Source organism: Argopecten irradians, chromosome 1 (assembly GCF_041381155.1).
Source record: "Argopecten irradians isolate NY chromosome 1, Ai_NY, whole genome shotgun sequence".
Lineage (NCBI taxonomy): Eukaryota > Metazoa > Mollusca > Bivalvia > Pectinida > Pectinidae > Argopecten > Argopecten irradians.
In genome coordinates this window covers 58,237,492-58,256,707 of record NC_091134.1, presented here as the reverse complement: position 1 = coordinate 58,256,707, position 19,216 = coordinate 58,237,492, and the positions used below count along the sequence as shown (strand labels likewise).

The 19,216-nt window shown below is 35.6% G+C and overlaps 1 protein-coding gene across 1 annotated transcript; it reads left to right on the top strand.

The window, feature by feature from the left end:
- The first annotated feature begins 1,950 nt into the window (after positions 1–1,950).
- Positions 1,951–9,888, top strand: LOC138310937 (uncharacterized). The gene is made up of 4 exons (XM_069252297.1): positions 1,951–2,078; positions 8,210–8,323; positions 9,126–9,227; positions 9,698–9,888. The coding sequence occupies exons 1-4, from the start codon at positions 2,037–2,039 to the stop codon at positions 9,824–9,826; spliced, it is 387 nt and encodes a 128-aa protein (XP_069108398.1). The 5' UTR covers positions 1,951–2,036; the 3' UTR covers positions 9,827–9,888.
- Positions 9,889–19,216: the final 9,328 nt, after the last annotated feature.

Genomic DNA, 19,216 nt, shown 5'->3' with positions numbered 1-19,216 from the left:
CATGTATCAACAAGATCTTTAGTCATACCCGGTTTTACTGTTTAAAGTGTTCTTCTTGATTACCAGTGTCCCGAATAAAGTATTTATTAAACCATTTTAGTTTTTTTTTTAATCCAAAGTGTTAACATTTTCTTCAAAATCAAATGAATTTATCAACATGTGATACTTTATATCATGATTGAAATATGATTAGAGGGAATAAACATATCAAAATATTTTAAATATACGTTTTTAGTGGCCCGCTGCGTTTCCAAAATGTATTTTTTATTATCATTTTAACTGTAAAAAGAGTTACAGAAGATGTATGCTTACCGTCGATTACATACATGTCAATTTCAGAATGATTTTGATTAGAATTTAAAACTGTTTGTTTACTGCTGTCATCCTAAACACCGTGCAGAAGTTGACTATCGTTGTGACAGATGGCAAACCTTCTCTGTCAGTATAACTAGGTACTACGGTGGCTCATTTGTGCCATTTCGCCTTTTCGGACGAAATGACGAAACTTCATCATTTCTGTATATCGTGCTTTCGAGGCGAAAAGACGAAAAATGAAACACGAAAAGACGAAATTTATGCACGCTAATTAGCGACTTAAATTTGCGTTAATTCGCCTTCGAAATTCTTGTCTTTTCGCGCGGATAAAAGATAAAGGACTATGTATGGCTTGGGCCCCTTTTAACCCCCCAAACCCATCACATTTTCAAAACTGCTATCAAGTGATTAATTTGTTCTATTTCAAATATTACACATTTTCATAATCAATGCATATTTCGAGTGGTTACCAAAGCAACCAAAGCTGCTTAGAAATATACCATTACAATTGAATAAGATATGTATGTCAAATCCACCAATTGAAATACTAAATAACAGTTTTGAAAATTTTTTTGACGGATTTGACCATTTCTTCGGGACCAAAAAGATTGTAACGCCCTTAAACCATACTCTTCAAAAAAATAAATCTAAAGAAGACGAAAATTTTAAGGTCGTTAATTTTCGTTCAACGACCATACAAAGTCGAAGTATATTTTATTTATTTGAAAGATGAAATGGCACAAATCAGCCACCGTTGTATACATAGAACTTTAAACTTCGACTATCGATATAGATATACTGACGTAATAATAGTTATAAATTAACTTTAAGTTTTTGTTTTGGAAACGAAGCTGCTTAAACAGGGGGTGGTATCAGCCTACTTTAGACATTTTTGGTTAATTTTCATTGCGAAAATAGAAATCATAGACTAATAGAAAGTGTTACGACACTAAGTGTCGTAGGAGAGTATATTATGTGGCGGTGAAAGAGTGTACACTCCTTGTTCTGCAGGTACTAATAGGTCGAGTTGTATTTTTGTGTTGCAGAAAAGAATCTACCATATTATTACTATATCTTAGAGACCTTCCCCTTCCTTTGGAGACTAATATAAGCTTATATGGTCTCTACAATGGACAGGGGTGACTCAACCGAAGAGTAATTTTAACAGTTTTTCCCTTTTTAAGTGTGGATGAACAATATGGGTCAGTGCAATTGTCAGGGATATCTCAGGCCGAGATTGAGACTTGTCGAGAGCTGACAAGTAACCGCGGTAGTCTTTAAGTGATGCCCGTGAATACCTCATGAAAAAGTAAACATTTGTTGTGACTACAAATACCAAACTTCAAATTCCTTTGGCAATTAGGATAATATTTTTAAAAATGTTTATTCTAAAGAAGAAATATTTCACAAATGTAGGCTTCCGCGTAATATACTTGAAAACATCTCACAGAAATGTACAGAATGCAAACAAAGCATAAGCACATATAGATTAACAAGGCTTTTAAACCAACACCAACATATTAAATATAAACAGCAGACAACTTTAAAAAAACAACAAAAAAGTTCCATCTGACAAAACGAAATCGTGACTTCTCTAGACGGGCTACAAAAACACAGATAATATTTGGAATCGAGGTCGCGCCAAGATATTCGTTCTAAGACATCGGTGCATTACCATTTTGATCGGTGCCTTTTTGCGTTCCACGTTTCACATTTCAACGATGAATATAATACTTGGTTTCCTGGCCTGTACGATCGCTATTGTGAGTATATAACATTGAAATAATTAATATAATTTTTAATTGCTCACGGGCAGCGGGATTTCATTGAACGAAGTTCCCTATAAGGTCGTCAGCACAGAATTTAACAATGACAACTTTGCAGTATGGTACATATTAGTAGCAAATGTTTCGAAAATGTAACCGAAATCGACATATGAAAGTTTAAATGTAACCAGAAAACGACCAGTCTTACAAACGGCAGATGCAGAACGTCCGTGGCAGTGCATTATAAATAAAAATCCTTCTTAGATATCATAGTCGATTCGGTGTACTTGCGCTTAGATCCCGTATAATTTTTAAAATGCATTGTGCAGGTTGTCGAACGCTGACTAAAAATGGTCTACAAAGGGTTCCAGTAATTTAGTGTACGTATTTCGTTAGCATTAAAACTACTTTCGACAGATATTCAAGAGTTCCTAAAAGTGCAGAGAAAAGCGCTATATAAAAATACAAGTATGTTTGCAGCAGTTTGATGAAGCCTCACAGACAACTTCATCTATGTGATATTAAGTCAGACTTTGACCTGATCCGGATTTTACCTAAATATTGTTGTTTTGGACCCAGTTTTGAACTTGATTTGTGGGGTTAGTAATAGGGATTTGAAATTGTTTTGTGTGGTTGGTGACATGGTTTTAAGCTAGATTTGTGTGGTTGGTGACATGGTTTTAACCTGGATTTGTGTGGTTGATGATATGGTTTTAACATAGATTTGTGTGGTTGGTGATATGGTTTTAACCTAGATTTTTGTGGTTGATGATATGGTTTTAACATAGATTTGTGTGGTTGGTGATATGGTTTTAACCTAGAATTTTGTGATTGGTGACATGGTTTTAACCTTAGATTTGTGGGTTTGTAACCTAGATTTGTGTGGTTGGTGATTGTTATAACCTAGATTTTTGTGGTTGGTGACATGGTTTTATAACATAGGATTTTAACCTAGATTTGTGTGGTTGGTTTTGTTGGGTGATGGTCTTTAACGCTAGATTTGTGTGGTTGGTTGATTATGGTTTTAAACTAGATTTTTGGTGTTTGGTTGGTGATCGATATTTAACCTTAGATTGGTTGTGTGGTTGGTGATCGGTATTTTTGATGTAGATTTGTGTGGTTAGTGACACAGATTTAACCTAGGTTTTTGTGGTTATTGTTTGTGGTTGGTGATCGATATATGACTTAGATTTGTGTGGTTGGTGATCGGTATTTGATGTAGATTTGTGTGGTTAGTGACACAGATTTAACCTAGGTTTTTGTGGTTATTGTTTGTGGTTGGTGATCGATATATGACTTAGATTTGTGTGGTTGGTGATCGGTATTTGATGTAGATTTGTGTGGTAAGTGACACAGATTTAACCTAGGTTTTTGTGGTTATTGTTTGTGGTTGGTGATCGATATATGACTTAGATTTGTGTGGTTGGTGGTGATCGGTATTTGATGTAGATTTGTGTGGTAAGTGACACAGATTTAACCTAGGTTTTTGTGGTTTTTTGTGTTGGTTGGTGATCGATTTTGTGTGTTGGTGTTATTTGATGTGGTTGGTTGATCGATTTATGACTTAGATTTGTGTGGTTGGTGATCGGTATTTGATGTAAGATTTGTGTGGTTAGTGACACAGATTTTATTCCTAGGTTTTTGTGGTTATTGTTTGTGGTTGGTGATCGATATATGACTTAGATTTGTGTGGTTGGTGATCGGTATTTGATGTAGATTTGTGTGGTAAGTGACACAGATTTAACTAGGTTTTTGTGGTTATTGTTTGTGGTTGGTGATCGATATATGACTTAGATTTGTGTGGTTGGTGATCGGTATTTGATGTAGATTTGTGTGGTAAGTGACACAGATTTAACCTAGGTTTTTGTGGTTATTGTTTGTGGTTGGTGATCGATATATGACTTAGATTTGTGTGGTTGGTGATCGGTATTTGATGTAGATTTGTGTGGTTAGTGACACAAATTTTATCCTAGGTTTTTGTGGTTATTGTTTGTGGTTGGTGATCGATATATGACTTAGATTTGTGTGGTTGGTGATCGGTATTTGATGTAGATTTGTGTGGTTAGTGACACAGATTTAACCTAGGTTTTTGTGGTTATTGTTTGTGGTTGGTGATCGATATATGACTTAGATTTGTGTGGTTGGTGATCGGTATTTGATTTTTGTGTGGTAAGTGACACAGATTTAACCTAGGTTTTTGTGGTTATTGTTTGTGGTTGGTGATCGATATATGACTTAGATTTTTGTGGTTGGTGATCGGTATTTGATGTAGATTTGTGTGGTTAGTGACACAAATTTTATCCTAGGTTTTTGTGGTTATTGTTTGTGGTTGGTGATCGATATATGACTTAGAGATTTGTGTGGTTGTCGTGATCGGTATTTGATGTAGATTTGTAGATTTGTTGTGGTTTAGTGACACAGATTTAACTAGGTTTTTGTGGTTATTGTTTGTGGTTGGTGATCGATATATGACTTAGATTTGTGTGGTTGGTGATCGGTATTTGATGTAGATTTGTGTGGTAAGTGACACAGATTTAACCTAGGTTTTTGTGGTTATTGTTTGTGGTTGGTGATCGATATATGACTTAGATTTGTGTGGTTGGTGATCGGTATTTGATGTAGATTTGTGTGGTTAGTGACACAAATTTTATCCTAGGTTTTTGTGGTTATTGTTTGTGGTTGGTGATCGATATATGACTTAGATTTGTGTGGTTGGTGATCGGTATTTGATGTAGATTTGTGTGGTTAGTGACACAGATTTAACCTAGGTTTTTGTGGTTATTGTTTGTGGTTGGTGATCGATATATGACTTAGATTTGTGTGGTTGGTGATCGGTATTTGATGTAGATTTGTGTGGTTAGTGACACAGATTTAACCTAGGTTTTTGTGGTTATTGTTTGTGGTTGGTGATCGATATATGACTTAGATTTGTGTGGTTGGTGATCGGTATTTGATGTAGATTTGTGTGGTTAGTGACACAGATTTAACCTAGGTTTTTGTGGTTATTGTTTGTGGTTGGTGATCGGTTGGTGATCGATATATGACTTAGATTTGTGTGGTTGGTGATCGGTATTTGATGTAGATTTGTGTGGTTAGTGACACAGATTTAACCTAGGTTTTTGTGGTTATTGTTTGTGGTTGGTGATCGATATATGACTTAGATTTGTGTGGTTGGTGATCGGTATTTGATGTAGATTTGTTGGTTAGTGACACAGATTTAACCTAGGTGGTTATTGTTTGTGGTTGGTGATCGATATATGACTTAGATTTGTGTGGTTGGTGATCGGTATTTGATGTAGATTTGTTGTGGTTAGTGACACAGATTTTACTTAGGTTTTTGTGGTTATTGGTTTGTGGGTTGGTGATCGATATTTGACTTAGATTTGTGTGGTTGGTGATCGGTATTTGATGTAGATTTGTGTGGTTAGTGACACAGATTTAACCTAGGTTTTTGTGGTTATTGTTTGTGGTTGGTGATCGATATATGACTTAGATTTGTGTGGTTGGTGATCGGTATTTGATGTAGATTTGTGTGGTTAGTGACACAGATTTAACTAGGTTTTTGTGGTTATTGTTTGTGGTTGGTGATCGATATATGACTATTTGATCGGTATTTGATTAGATTTGTGTGGTTAGTGACACAGATTTAACCTAGGTTTTTGTGGTTATTGTTTTTGGTTGGTGATCGATATATGACTTAGATTTGTGTGGTTGGTGATCGGTATTTGATGTAGATTTGTGTGGTTAGTGACACAGATTTAAACCTAGGTTTTTGTGGTTATTGTTTGTGGTTGGTGATCGATATATGACTTAGATTTTATGGTGGGTGGTGATCGGTATTTGATGTAGATTTGTGTGGTTAGTGACACAGATTTAACCTAGGTTTTTGTGGTTATTGTTTTGGTTGGTGATCGATATATGACTTTGTGTGGTTGGTGACGTAGATTTGTAGATTTGTGTGGTTAGTGACACAGATTTAACCTAGGTTTTTGTGGTTATTGTTTGTGGTTGGTGATCGATATATGACTTAGATTTGTGTGGTTGGTGATCGGTATTTGATGTAGATTTGTGTGGTTAGTGACACAGATTTAAACCTAGGTTTTTGTGGTTATTTTTTGTGGTTGGTGATCGATATATGACTTAGATTTGTGTGGTTGGTGATCGGTATTTTGATGTAGATTTGTGTGGTTAGTGACACAGATTTAACCTAGGTTTTTGTGGTTATTGTTTGTGGTTGGTGATCGATATATGACTTAGATTTGTGTGGTTGGTGATCGGTATTTGATGTAGATTTGTGTGGTTAGTGACACAGATTTAACCTAGGTTTTTGTGGTTATTGTTTTTGGTTGGTGATCGATATATGACTTAGATTTGTGTGGTTGGTGATCGGTATTTGATGTAGATTTGTGTGGTTAGTGACACAGATTTAACCTAGGTTTTTGTGGTTATTGTTTGTGGTTGGTGATCGATATATGACTTAGATTTGTGTGGTTGGTGATCGGTATTTGATGTAGATTTGTGTGGTTAGTGACACAGATTTAACCTAGGTTTTTGTGGTTATTGTTTGTGGTTGGTGATCGATATATGACTTAGATTTGTGTGGTTGGTGATCGGTATTTGATGTAGATTTGTGTGGTTAGTGACACAGATTTAACCTAGGTTTTTGTGGTTATTGTTTGTGGTTGGTGATCGATATATGACTTAGATTTGTGTGGTTGGTGACATGGTATTTGATGTAGATTTGTGTGGTTGGTGATCGGTATTTGATGTAGATTTGTGTGGTTAGTGACACAGATTTAACCTAGGTTTTTGTGGTTATTGTTTGTGGTTGGTGATCGATATATGACTTAGATTTGTGTGGTTGGTGATCGGTATTTGATGTAGATTTGTGTGGTTAGTGACACAGATTTAACCTAGGTTTTTGTGGTTATTGTTTTGTGGTTGGTGATCGATATGACTTAGATTTGTGTTGGACGTTAGTTTGTGTGGTTGGTGATCGGTATTTGATGTAGATTTGTGTGGTTAGTGACACAGATTTAACCTAGGTTTTTGTGGTTATTGTTTGTGGTTGGTGATCGATATATGACTTAGATTTGTGTGGTTGGTGATCGGTATTTGATGTAGATTTGTGTGGTTAGTGACACAGATTTAACCTAGGTTTTTGTGGTTATTGTTTGTGGTTGGTGATCGATATATGACTTAGATTTGTGTGGTTGGTGATCGGTATTTGATGTAGATTTGTGTGGTTAGTGACACAGATTTAACCTAGGTTTTTGTGGTTATTGTTTGTGGTTGGTGATCGATATATGACTTAGATTTGTGTGGTTGGTGATCGGTATTTGATGTAGATTTGTGTGGTTAGTGACACAGATTTAACCTAGGTTTTTGTGGTTATTGTTTGTGGTTGGTGATCGATATATGACTTAGATTTGTGTGGTTGGTGATCGGTATTTGATGTAGATTTGTGTGGTTGGTGATCGGATTTTGACGGAATTTGCCTAGATTTGTGTGGTTGATGGATCGGGATTTGACTATATTTATGTGGTTGGTGACACGGATTTGACCTATATATTTGTGGTTGATGATCGGGATTTGACCTAGATTTGTATGGTCGATGATAGGGATTTGACCTATATTTGTGTGGTTGGTGACACGGATTTGACCTAGATGTTTGTAGTTGGTGGTCTGATTTGACCTAGATTTGTGTGATTGGTGATCGAGATTTGACAAAGATTTGTGTTTTGTTCGTGTCTTCGATGAGGCTTAAAAGACTTAGTCTACATGATCAGTGAACACACAATTCTAATTGTCAGGATCATTGGTACAAATATATATTTGACTAAATTGTTGTTTTATCAACTTTTTTTTCAAAACTATTTAAATATGTCGATATTGCTATTTTTGATGAAATCATGTTCATATCAGCATCATGCTACTCCCTTACGCAATAAATGGCCAGTTGAGGTCAGTTCTTGAAATTTCTTACCGTCGATAGAAGGAACCATTTGAGAGGTATTATCACACTTTGAATAAAAATATATAATATTTTAATAGAGCAAGTTTCAGGAATCAAATTCCATGTCGTATTGTCTTTCAATGGATTTAACTTTTTATCTTAAATATTCCAGGCATGCGCAATGACGACGCCACATCAGCATATCACCACACATCGTCCTCATCCTCATCTGACCCACGCACCACCTATTGGAGACGGCTTTACTTTCAGATATGACAGAAATTCGGTAACAACATTTTGGTACTACAAAAAAGTATTTAAATAAATCATCGGTTGTACTTAAGACACTAGACTTTATAACAATCGTGAACCTTCCACAATTTCCGTGTCGTTTCGTTTACAGAATATATCCGATTGGATTCCATAATAGATACTATCTAAGTAGAATCTACTCTGTGTCACTATAATTTGCGAGGTGTCACTTTTCGATATTTCATCTATCGTCCTTTGACTTTGCGTGTCTTTCGGTTAAAGCTTGAAAAAGCCATCTTGTCGTTAATTGTGTCTTCTTCATATCAACGAACCAAACAACACAAGCACTAAACACCCAGAACCCGTAGGTTGGTCGTAATAAACGGATACGACTTCAGGTTTCCATTTTCGGACTTCCAAAACTGCACGGGTAAATGTCAGTATCATTAATTTTAGATAATTCATCTACATTTAGGTTATTTTTTTTCTTTGATTTTGCATTACATTCAAGACTTTGACGGATCGACATAAATGTTTAAACATCACAAGACCATGAATAACTCATACTAGGATTTTTTATGTGCAAGCCCGGGCTTTTTTTTGAGCAAGCTACGCCCCTGTTTGCATATTTCAGAGTTATCTGCAATTGTGGGTAGGTATTGATTGTGAAGTCATATGTTTGCGAGCGTAACATAATAATTTTGGGAGAAAAACGGCGTGCATTGCGCTCACAAAAATAATGACGTCATAATGGATACCTACCCGCAAGGGAGCTAACTTTGCAATATGCAAAGACGGAATATATCTACGTATAGCTGTTTGGTATATTTGTACAGCACCGTATGGCTGTGGTCAATAACCACAAGTGTTGGGTGTACCACCTTACAGACGACGAACAGCGCCAAATTACGGATACCCATTTCCTCAGAAGTCTCGAGGTATGTTAGAGCTCTAATTTATTGTTCCACTACAAATTATTTATCCTCTTTTTATTATTATTTCCAAAACATATTTTTCTCTTGTGAAAAGATTTATTAGTTTTAACAATAACCATTTCAGTTTCATTTTGATTTGTGTAATAAATATATAAATAACTACAATTACATCATAGGTTTGGTTGATAAGCATCGTATTAATCGTAGCCATTATTTTCTCCAAAGCCTACAAATATAATTCATTTTTATGAGTGAAGTGTGTATTTCTGTTCAACGCCAATGACACGGAAGCGTCTTATTCATTCAACCAAATAACACTGCGGTGTTTAATTTCTAATAAATGGAAGCACCTGATTTCTTTGGAATCGATCGCGGGAATATATCAGTTTCTTTTGCTTTGTATATGTTACATTTTGTTTTTTGTCTGTGTTTCTTTTTCTATCTTATTTTTGATATACATCTTATATCCTCAGATGAAGCTCATTCAGTTGGTTGACTACACTCCAGATGGAACGCCAATGTCTCACTCTGACCTAGCCTTAATGAGTAAAATCCTGTCTCACATGTGTAGGGCCGACTGGCCAATCGTGGCTCTCAACTAATCAGCAATTTAAAACTTTGTCTTGGTATCAGTACAATAAAGTTTATCATTCAAATTTAAAAATTAATTGATTGATTCATTTTTTCGGTTATAACCGAGCCTAGAACACGAAACTGAACAAAAGTTTTTCTTCATCTCTTTTTAAACGATCATCGTCTTCCTACTATTTTTCCCTTTCATTATCAAGATACATTCTAGGAGATATTTATGAAATTTTGTTCGTACCAGATCACATACTTTAGTTATTCATGTTGTTAGGCTAGGCAAAATTGTAATTATCATAGATGCATAGAGGTCGACGAAAAGTTTGTGTTCAACAATATTGGTAAAGCCGAAACAATCGGGTGATTTTGCAAACACAGAGGCATGTTTTTTTCCAAATAATTTTTCAACTTTCTTGTATCATTCAAATTTTTATAGAATTTTTAATCATGTATTGCAGATTACGAATATATGATATATAAAAAATATTGCAATGTATACAGTATGCATATAAAATTTTACAATCTAAATTATTTAATTGGTGGATATTTAAAGTTGTTGAAGAGTCAATCGAATATTAGTAGTTTTGGTATTTCCAGTGGTTAAGAGCAAAATGTTTAAACAAAGGATATATATGAATTGATTTTTTGCAGCAGGGCTTATTGTGAAACCATAACTGACAATATCAACTTGCTTAATAATAATAGCATAGGTTTACCGCATTGTAATGCTAGAATAACGCTCTGTTTACTCGACTGAACGGAAAGAAGTAAGGCGGTTACGTGTTTCATGAAAATAATTCTGTCAAACGGACCCATACCCATGCATTTACTGGAAATTATTCACTTTAATACTGTGGATGTCATTGCTTATGGCATTGATATCTGTAAAAGCGCTGTTAGAAGCAAAATAACATAAACCATTATCAAACATAAGGATTTATGTACATGAAAAGGCGTTGTAATTAACTAATGGGAGCCTACCGAATTACATCCCTGTAATGGATTTGGCAACGAAACAAAGTAGCCGCGAAATCTGCAAAACTTTCAAAATGACATGGGATTAAACTTATTGTGATGGGGTTGTGAACAGGTTAGTGTTGACATATGTGAAGTATAACATCTTATTGTGTTATCGGCGCTGTGACACATGCAGACATTTCTCAGAACAAATTTTACTGAACTTTTACCGAAGGTGGTGAAAAAATTTGGCCAGCTATGCATTTCATTCCTGGTGTTTTTATAATGTATATAGGGGCAAGGCTATATATCTATATTATTATTTCACAGAACGTCAGGCTCCTGTGTTAATATCGTCAAGTCAGACGACAATCTCAAAAACATTGAGCTACTTGCAATGTTTTGATAGCTTCGGAAAACTCTGTGTGTAAGTGTGCGTCAGCTGCGCCTGGCTGCACAATAACGTCACCGAGTTCACACATGTGGCCGAGTACAAATACATTATGTTATTACGCTTTATGTTAACTTTTAGCAAAAAAAAAATACATATTTAAATATCTGATCTGAAAAAATTAAGTTGTATCTCTGAAAGTTATTTTGTTTGTCATGTTTATTTTACACTAAAATGTTGAACATTTTGTCGTCGCGGATGAATTCCACCTTATGTGCAGTCATCATTAGCTGTTCAATTGATTAAGCTCCTCTCAATTTTCACCGACTTTTATTAAATAATTACGTCACTTTCAAATGACGATTTTATTGCATAAAATATAAATAAAAAGTCATGTGTGAGTGTAAATATAGGGATTGGATTTCACTTTTATGTTAAAGGTATGTTTCGCCCAACCAAATATATATTTTTTGTAAAATCCGATAAACGGAAGAAAAGGTGAAAAAACATATTAAAGATATCTCAAATTAATTTTTTAATTAGTGCGTATGAGATTGAACAAATGTGACTTGAATACAAAATTGAAGGAATTCCTTGATTTATTACTATGTCAGGCTGACAGGATTAATATTGTATGCAAATGAAGCTGCGATGGAATGTGTTGTCGAAGTTTCGCGTATGCGCATTAATATTATTGTTACGCACCAAAAGTAAACAAAATGGCTGAACGAAAGCGTGTGAGAAAAAAAAGTATCATAATCGGCATCAAAGAGTAGGAAATTAGAATGGAATCGGTAGCACCCTAGGATATCTCTAAGGAATGGAAGTCAGAGATGGCATGTAGCAATAGATGAAACAGAAGCCACATCTCAAGTGGAACTCGCCCTGATTCTGTTGGGACTCGTGTTTAAATTAAATGACCACGATGGATCTTCACAAGCTAGAACTAGCTTACAGCGATCCGACCACAGCGATTCAGCGATTGGTGAGTTAAGTTTCAACACATATGCCAGCGCACAAAACAGCGGCAGACTAACTACATATATGTTTGATGTACTAAGCTAGCGAGCGTATGTAAATAACTTGAAGTGTGAAAGATTATATGATATGTATAAACAACCCATCGTATTTCGAATTGTTGTTGGTGGTTTTTTTTACTTCACATGCCATGGCAAGACTGTCACTTCTATCCGACATTTTGTTGCACGCTTCCGTTTGTTGATGCGGCCTCGTTTTGGAAAAAATACGTCATGTTCAATGTAAGCTTGACTTCGCTCTATTTTTAGAGGAGTATTTTCCTGGTCAAGCTAGGCAACTGACCACCCATATTGTTCGCTGTATGCATCGAAAATGATCTGAAGATTATATATTTGTATAGGATAAATTTCAATTTCGTAAACTTTATATATCATTTGGCGAAACCAATGGAGCAATTCCGCTAAGAATATATTCAATACGGAGCGCTTATTAACGCGCCCCATAGAATATATATTCTTAGCGGAATTACTCCACACAAGCATGGTTATTCTTTGTGGCCATAGTCACGTATATTTGCATAAATTGAAAGTAGAAGTATTCTAAGCTAAATATTGTTTTTCTTGATATAAACTTTCGCTCAATGAAATATAAAGACTACGTACGAAATTGAAATTTACCCTATACAAATATATAATCTTCAGATCATTTCCAAAGCATACAGCGAACAATATGGATGGTCAGTTGCCTAGCCCGAAGAAAATACTCCTCTAAAAATAGGGAAGTCAAGCTTTACATAGAACATGGCGTATTTTTTTTCCAAAACGAGGCCGCATCAACAAACGGAAGCGTGCAACAAAATGTCAGATAGAAGTGACAGTCTTATCACGGCATGTTTAGTAAAATGTTTAGTAAAAAAAATCAAACAAACAACAAATCGAAGTGTGATGGATTGTTTATACATAGCATTTAATCTATAACGATACAAGTTATTTACATACGCTCGCTAGCTTTGTACATCAGCCATATATTTAGCTAGTCTGCCGCTGTATGTGCGCTGGCATATGTGTTGAAATTTAACTCACCAGGTGCAACACGAGCCCCAAAAGAATCCGGGAGAGTTCCGCTTGAGATGTGGCTTCTGTTTCTGCTATTGCTACATGCCATATCAGAATTCCATTCCCTATAGATATCCTAGGGTGCTACCAATTCCATTCTAATATCCTCCTCTTTGTTGCCGATTTAGATATATTTTTTTATCACACGCTTTCGTTCAGCTATTTTGTTTACTTTTTACTGCGTAACAATGCGCATGCGCAAAACTTCGACAACACAATCCATCGCAGCTTTAATTCATTTGCATACTATCCTGTCATCATCCAGACATTGTAATAAATCAAGGATTTCCTTCAATTTTGTATTTAAGACACATTTGTTCAATCTCATACGCATTAAGAAATTGAATTGAGCTTATTTGTTTTTTTTTCACCTTTTCTTCCGTTTATCAGATTTTATAAAACATATTTATTTGGTAGGGTGAAACCTACCTTTAATACAAGTAATTCAGCAAGGTTATGATTCTAGTATAAACTTGATTTCTAGCAGTACAGAAAGTCAATGCGCATAATGTATATGCACTGAAAACAACAAAACACATGGCATAGATCGTCTGATGGGTAAGGGGAGATAATTCTCTCGCCGTTATAAATCCTTCATTTATTACATGGCTTTTAAACTGCATTCACAACAATTATGTATTTCTATTTGGTATTAACAAAAGAATGGATTAACTGCTGCACTCTCAGATGGACTTTGCCTAAAATCATATTACAAGTATGACAGGTGACTGTTTTAGCATGGAGGAACGTCCTTAAAGAAGTTATTAATAACGTTTGCATTCAAATATAGTTAGCGGATTGATACTCGTATACGGTACATTGAAAACATATAGTTAAACAGATTGACGTGTGTGTATCAACATGCCGAACATGACATTAATAACAATGCTATACGTAATAATCCTTATAACTACAGTCACAGCTAAGTTATTTGATAACATAACTGTAATAATTAATGCCACATGGTGAACATATTCACGTATAAATCATATTCATGTATAAATCGTATTCACGTATACATTAATAATAGCTTGAATGTGTGCATGTAGGTGTATACATGTACATGCATGTATGCCGCTTATTTGTGCGAGTAGTCATATCGGTATTATGATTATTACAAACGAGAATTCAAACAAGGTTTGATAGAAAATGGAGGAATTGAAATAAGCCATAAAACCTTTAATAGTAAGCATATAGCTGAGATTAGTATTATTTAGGATATTAGGTTGCTGTCATTACATAGTAACCAATCAACAATGGAAATGGAAATACCCGATAGCATTGCGTCATAAATATGAACATGAGGTTTTCAATTAACTCTCAAAATAGAACGAAAGACTTTTATATATAGACACGGGCCATTTAGCTTTACGTTGCAATATCAATAGTGATTCTTACCACACAAATGAAGGCATAATCAAAGAAAGTGTATTCCGACCATGAAATAACAAAACAGGTTTCCTCTCCAGGTGAAATCCTTCATCATTTTAAAAAGTTCAAAATAACCAGTTAGCCGCAGTTTTCCCGTGTTACAATATTTCCTCCAACATCCCCTTTGATGAGGCACCATTACAAAAAAAAAACAAAAAAAAAGGAATTTGAATTACCAGAATATGCAAAATATGACTATATGAGACATACAGTTTATCATTTGTCAGTAGATAAGAACAACAAACAAATATTCTGTCGGACAATTTCAATTATTTTGTGTTACATCGAATATTTGGGTTATCATAAGTCAAACGCTTTTGTTAATCAATTCAATTTAACTTTGATTCTGTGAACTCATTTACTGAAAACAGTATTGTCAAAAGTCAATTTTGTAAGACAGAATTTATCCATCCTCGGTTTACAACTTTTTTTTTTACATGTTTTTAATATCAATATGGAGAATTCGTTCCATTGCATTATCTCCAGATATACGCAGTATTGTGTTATTGATACCTTAATGTATAATAAATCTGCATTTACTCATTGTCTGAAGTTGTTTCATTTCTCTCTAGTTATAAGTGGGCAGATTGATGACGTTCCATGGCTTATTATCGTCATCTTCGTCATTTTCTTATGCTGGCGTCATACTGTGCCGAAAAGAATATTTCCAAATTCGGCACTGATCGTGAGCGCATCGGGCCATTCGCGAGGCCATCTTTAGCATCGTAAGATCGCCGGGGAACTTTCTCATGCTTAGACAGTAACTTCATGAGTGACGCCAAAATCTTTTGCATGGCAAAAAAATGCCCAAACACCATACGAAGGTTCATTTTCGTGTTGAATTCGTGTGTTCATCTTGCCCTTCGGTTAGGCAATCGCGAGGATATCTTGGCAATTCGTGTCTTCTTCGTCTTACCATCGTGTAATCATCGGCGACAATAGGCACATATATAGTCACGAATGCAAAACGAAGGAAACACGATGGTCTTAAGAAGGCAACACGACTACGTGAAGCCCTCGTATGACCGTCTTGAAGACAACATAATTTCAGTCGCTCATATCAACACTTGTACGAAACTCACCAGAGTATCTTTCTCAGTCATCCTCGGTAACAGCAGAAATAATATGTTATGATGATGATAAATAGGAAAAAGCAGACATCTACATTTCTTCTATTATTTCAACTTTGAGAGCAAGATGAACAACCATTGCAGGTAGAGAGCTTGTTTCATTATTAATTTATTTTCAAAATAAATTAATAATGAAACAAGCTCTCTTTCTGAGTTTTTGAAGATATCTAATTAATATAACAATCCTACACTTTTTCAAGATTACGCGTACGTTGAAACTATAAGACTTAAAGTTATATGTGCCGTAATTTGCATGCTCACGAATCAAGAAGAGATTTTATTGATATCCACCACTGAAAATTATCAATATTTCGATTATTACAATACCTACGATGCATAGGTTTTAACTTTATAAAGTCAAATAAGAGCTCAAAATGAATTTATTTAGGTCTAAAATGCAATGAAATGAGTACTTTTTATCAAACGAAGAAGCCAAGTTGTGGTCTGCAATTTTATTTCACATTTTACAGCGATATTAATAATTATAACGTGACTTCTTCAAATATGTTTTCATCTAAGCATACATCATAAAAATAATAATGCAGAAAAAACAAGAATTATTACAGTACATAAATTCTGTGCTGTTGCAAATGTTTATGAGGCATCATACATGTTTCCCCATGCCTTTGTATGATTTTGAATGGATTTTTCAAAAGTTGTGGTTTTCAAAAAACTAGTGAAGAAAAAACAGCATGTCAAAATTGTCGCCCAGTTATGGCATATGAAACTTGAACATGACAAAATATTTTTTCTACAAATTCTACAACATTTTATTTTAACTGCCAATTTGATTTAATTGAATTATTATTATCATCTGATTAAACCAATATATTTGTTTGAGCTTAAACGATATTTGATTGGCTTCGTACGCGCATCGTATCTACAACACGACGTCGCATAGCCATTGTGTCACCTTCGCTCAGCATTCGTGTGTCCTTCATTAAGCCTTCGTATCTACATCCTTATAAAAACACATATTCGCGTTGACCTCGTGTTTGATTGGAATATTTTCATTGGCTATCACTTCGGTGAAGACGTCGGGTAAGACATCCTTCGGGACGATTTTCACCCGAAATTGAAAATTTCATATTGGTATGGCCATCGGATATAAATATCGGGACAGTGTGACGCGGGCATTAAGGAAGAAAGGCATTGCAGACAAGAATTTTGAACAATGAGCTATTGTTTGAGATGTGGGTGGCAGGAAAGCTCTTTAGGAATTTGGCTTTTTCATATTTTTTCTATTTGATCTTGATCCCTTATGGTGATGACAATACGCTCTCATGTATTGACTAATATTTTAAATCACAAAAGACGTAGAAGAATATATTTTTTAAAGATATTTTAGTAGAGAACTTTAAAATAACGGTATGAAGACTAACCATGACAAATTGCAAGTGATTACTATTCGGGAAGTGTACAGGACTACCTCTTTTCTACCTCCAATTTTAGATATCTAAGCTATGTTTCAATTGTCAAACTGCACGTAACAGCTATGGGCACAAGGATGGTTCCTTCGTATGCCAATGTATTTATGGGACACCTTGAATCTGCAGGACGGGGGTCTTAACATCAGCAACAATCAAACCTTTCAGCTGGCTCAGATTCATTGACCATATTGAAATCAAACGGACCTCCAACCGACAGTATCTCGATGAATTTATTGAACATGCCAACACATTCCACAATACCATCAAAATCACTGCCGATATATCATCAGATACCAATATATTGTTAGACACTAGATCCATCTTAGTCTATAGGGCCATTAGTACTTGTATTCCAAACCTACTGATTCTCATCTATACCTCCGTCCCACCCGTTGTCATCCCTCGCATACCACCAGAAGCATTCTCTATTCACAAGCTTTACGGATCCGACGCATAGTGTCTGACAATACCACCTGCGAACGCCGGTGCGAAGAGATGAAATGCCACAGGATACAAATCACACCTGATCGACCAAGAAATCGACAAGGTCCGCGCCCTAGATAGAGCCAATCTTCTCGAATACAAAACCAGAACTGCCACTCAACGTGTTCCCTGTTTGGTAACATTCTATCCTAACTTACCACATCTCCCTTCTATCTTTAGGAACCACTGGAAAATCATTGAGTCATCAAACTTAGGCGTATTTTCCCAGGGCCAGCGCTACTAGCCTACCGCAGACCAAAACATGTGAAAGACCTTGTAGTGAGCAGCAAACTTCCTCTTCTTGCTTCTGCTGCACAAACGGGTTCATTCAAGAAATGCAACAATAAACGGTGCATGATATGTCCATACCCAGCATCCAGACACATTTGAATGTGCAATCAACAACAAAGCATACAACATCCGACAGAACCTGACATGCAAATCCAGCAATGTCATCTACCTCCTCTCGTGTAGGAAATGCACAATGCGACACGTTGGGGAAACCTGCGGTCCACTCAACGTCATAATCAACAATCACCGCTGGACTATCATGCAGAACAAACCTGACTATCCGGTTGTCAGACATTGCAACTTATCCAGCCATATTTGGAAAGACATGCAAGTGATTGCAATTGAGCACTGTTCCTACTGGACACAAACCAAGCGTCGATCGAGGGAGATATTCTGGATTACCTATCTACAGATCCGCTATCCCAAAGGCATTAACGAACGTTAGATATATATATTTATCGCACCTCGGACAGAAATGTCCCCAAATGATTGGCGGAGAGCCGTCACGTGGTGACCCCCTAATACTTTATAGGGGGTCAGTAAATTTTATTATGGTGCAATATGGCGGCTGTCGCCCTCGCTTCAAAATTTTAACACATTCTCTTCAACTAAATATACCATTTCTTTATCGTAAAAATATATTTTACTTATTATTTTTTTTATGTAAAATTCATTTAAAATCGTTTTAATACTTCAAGTTAAATGAAACGCATTTTTTAAATACGAGTTGCTTCCCCTACGCCAGTTTGAAAGTTGATGACGCGGTGAAAGTCAAACGTAAGAATTCAAGCGTTTTCTTGACTGCGACCATAAACAAATGGAGGGGTTCGTATCTTTAGATCTATCAACCCTCACTCTACAGCTAATTTATCGGCATTACTTTAAGTGATTAACTCAGCGAGAATGCAGAGATGATCATGAGTCTGCGCTATAAATGTTGGATGGATGTTTGTGTCACTTTTGTTTGTGATGCTTTCAATATACAACCATTCTGATGTCGCATTGAGGTAGGCCCATTGTGCACTAGGAATGTCGAATTATTGTTGATTTATGAATTACTCAGTATTGTTCTTCAGGTTCCTTATACAGTTATTTGCAGATTCTGGAAAGAAATACATACATGTAAATAAATACGTAGGCCTACTGTGTAGGCCAAATATTTAAAAATGCGGCGATTGTTGTATACTTCGCCAGCATGGAT

Excerpts from the sequence above, each read along its gene's own strand:
- LOC138310937 (XM_069252297.1), top strand. The coding sequence starts at position 2,037 with ATGAATATAATACTTGGTTTCCTGGCCTGTACGATCGCTATT. Across the intron at positions 8,324-9,125 it reads TCAGATATGACAGAAATTCG|CACCGTATGGCTGTGGTCAA; the intron begins GTAACAACATTT and ends ATATTTGTACAG. Across the intron at positions 9,228-9,697 it reads ATTTCCTCAGAAGTCTCGAG|ATGAAGCTCATTCAGTTGGT; the intron begins GTATGTTAGAGC and ends TTATATCCTCAG.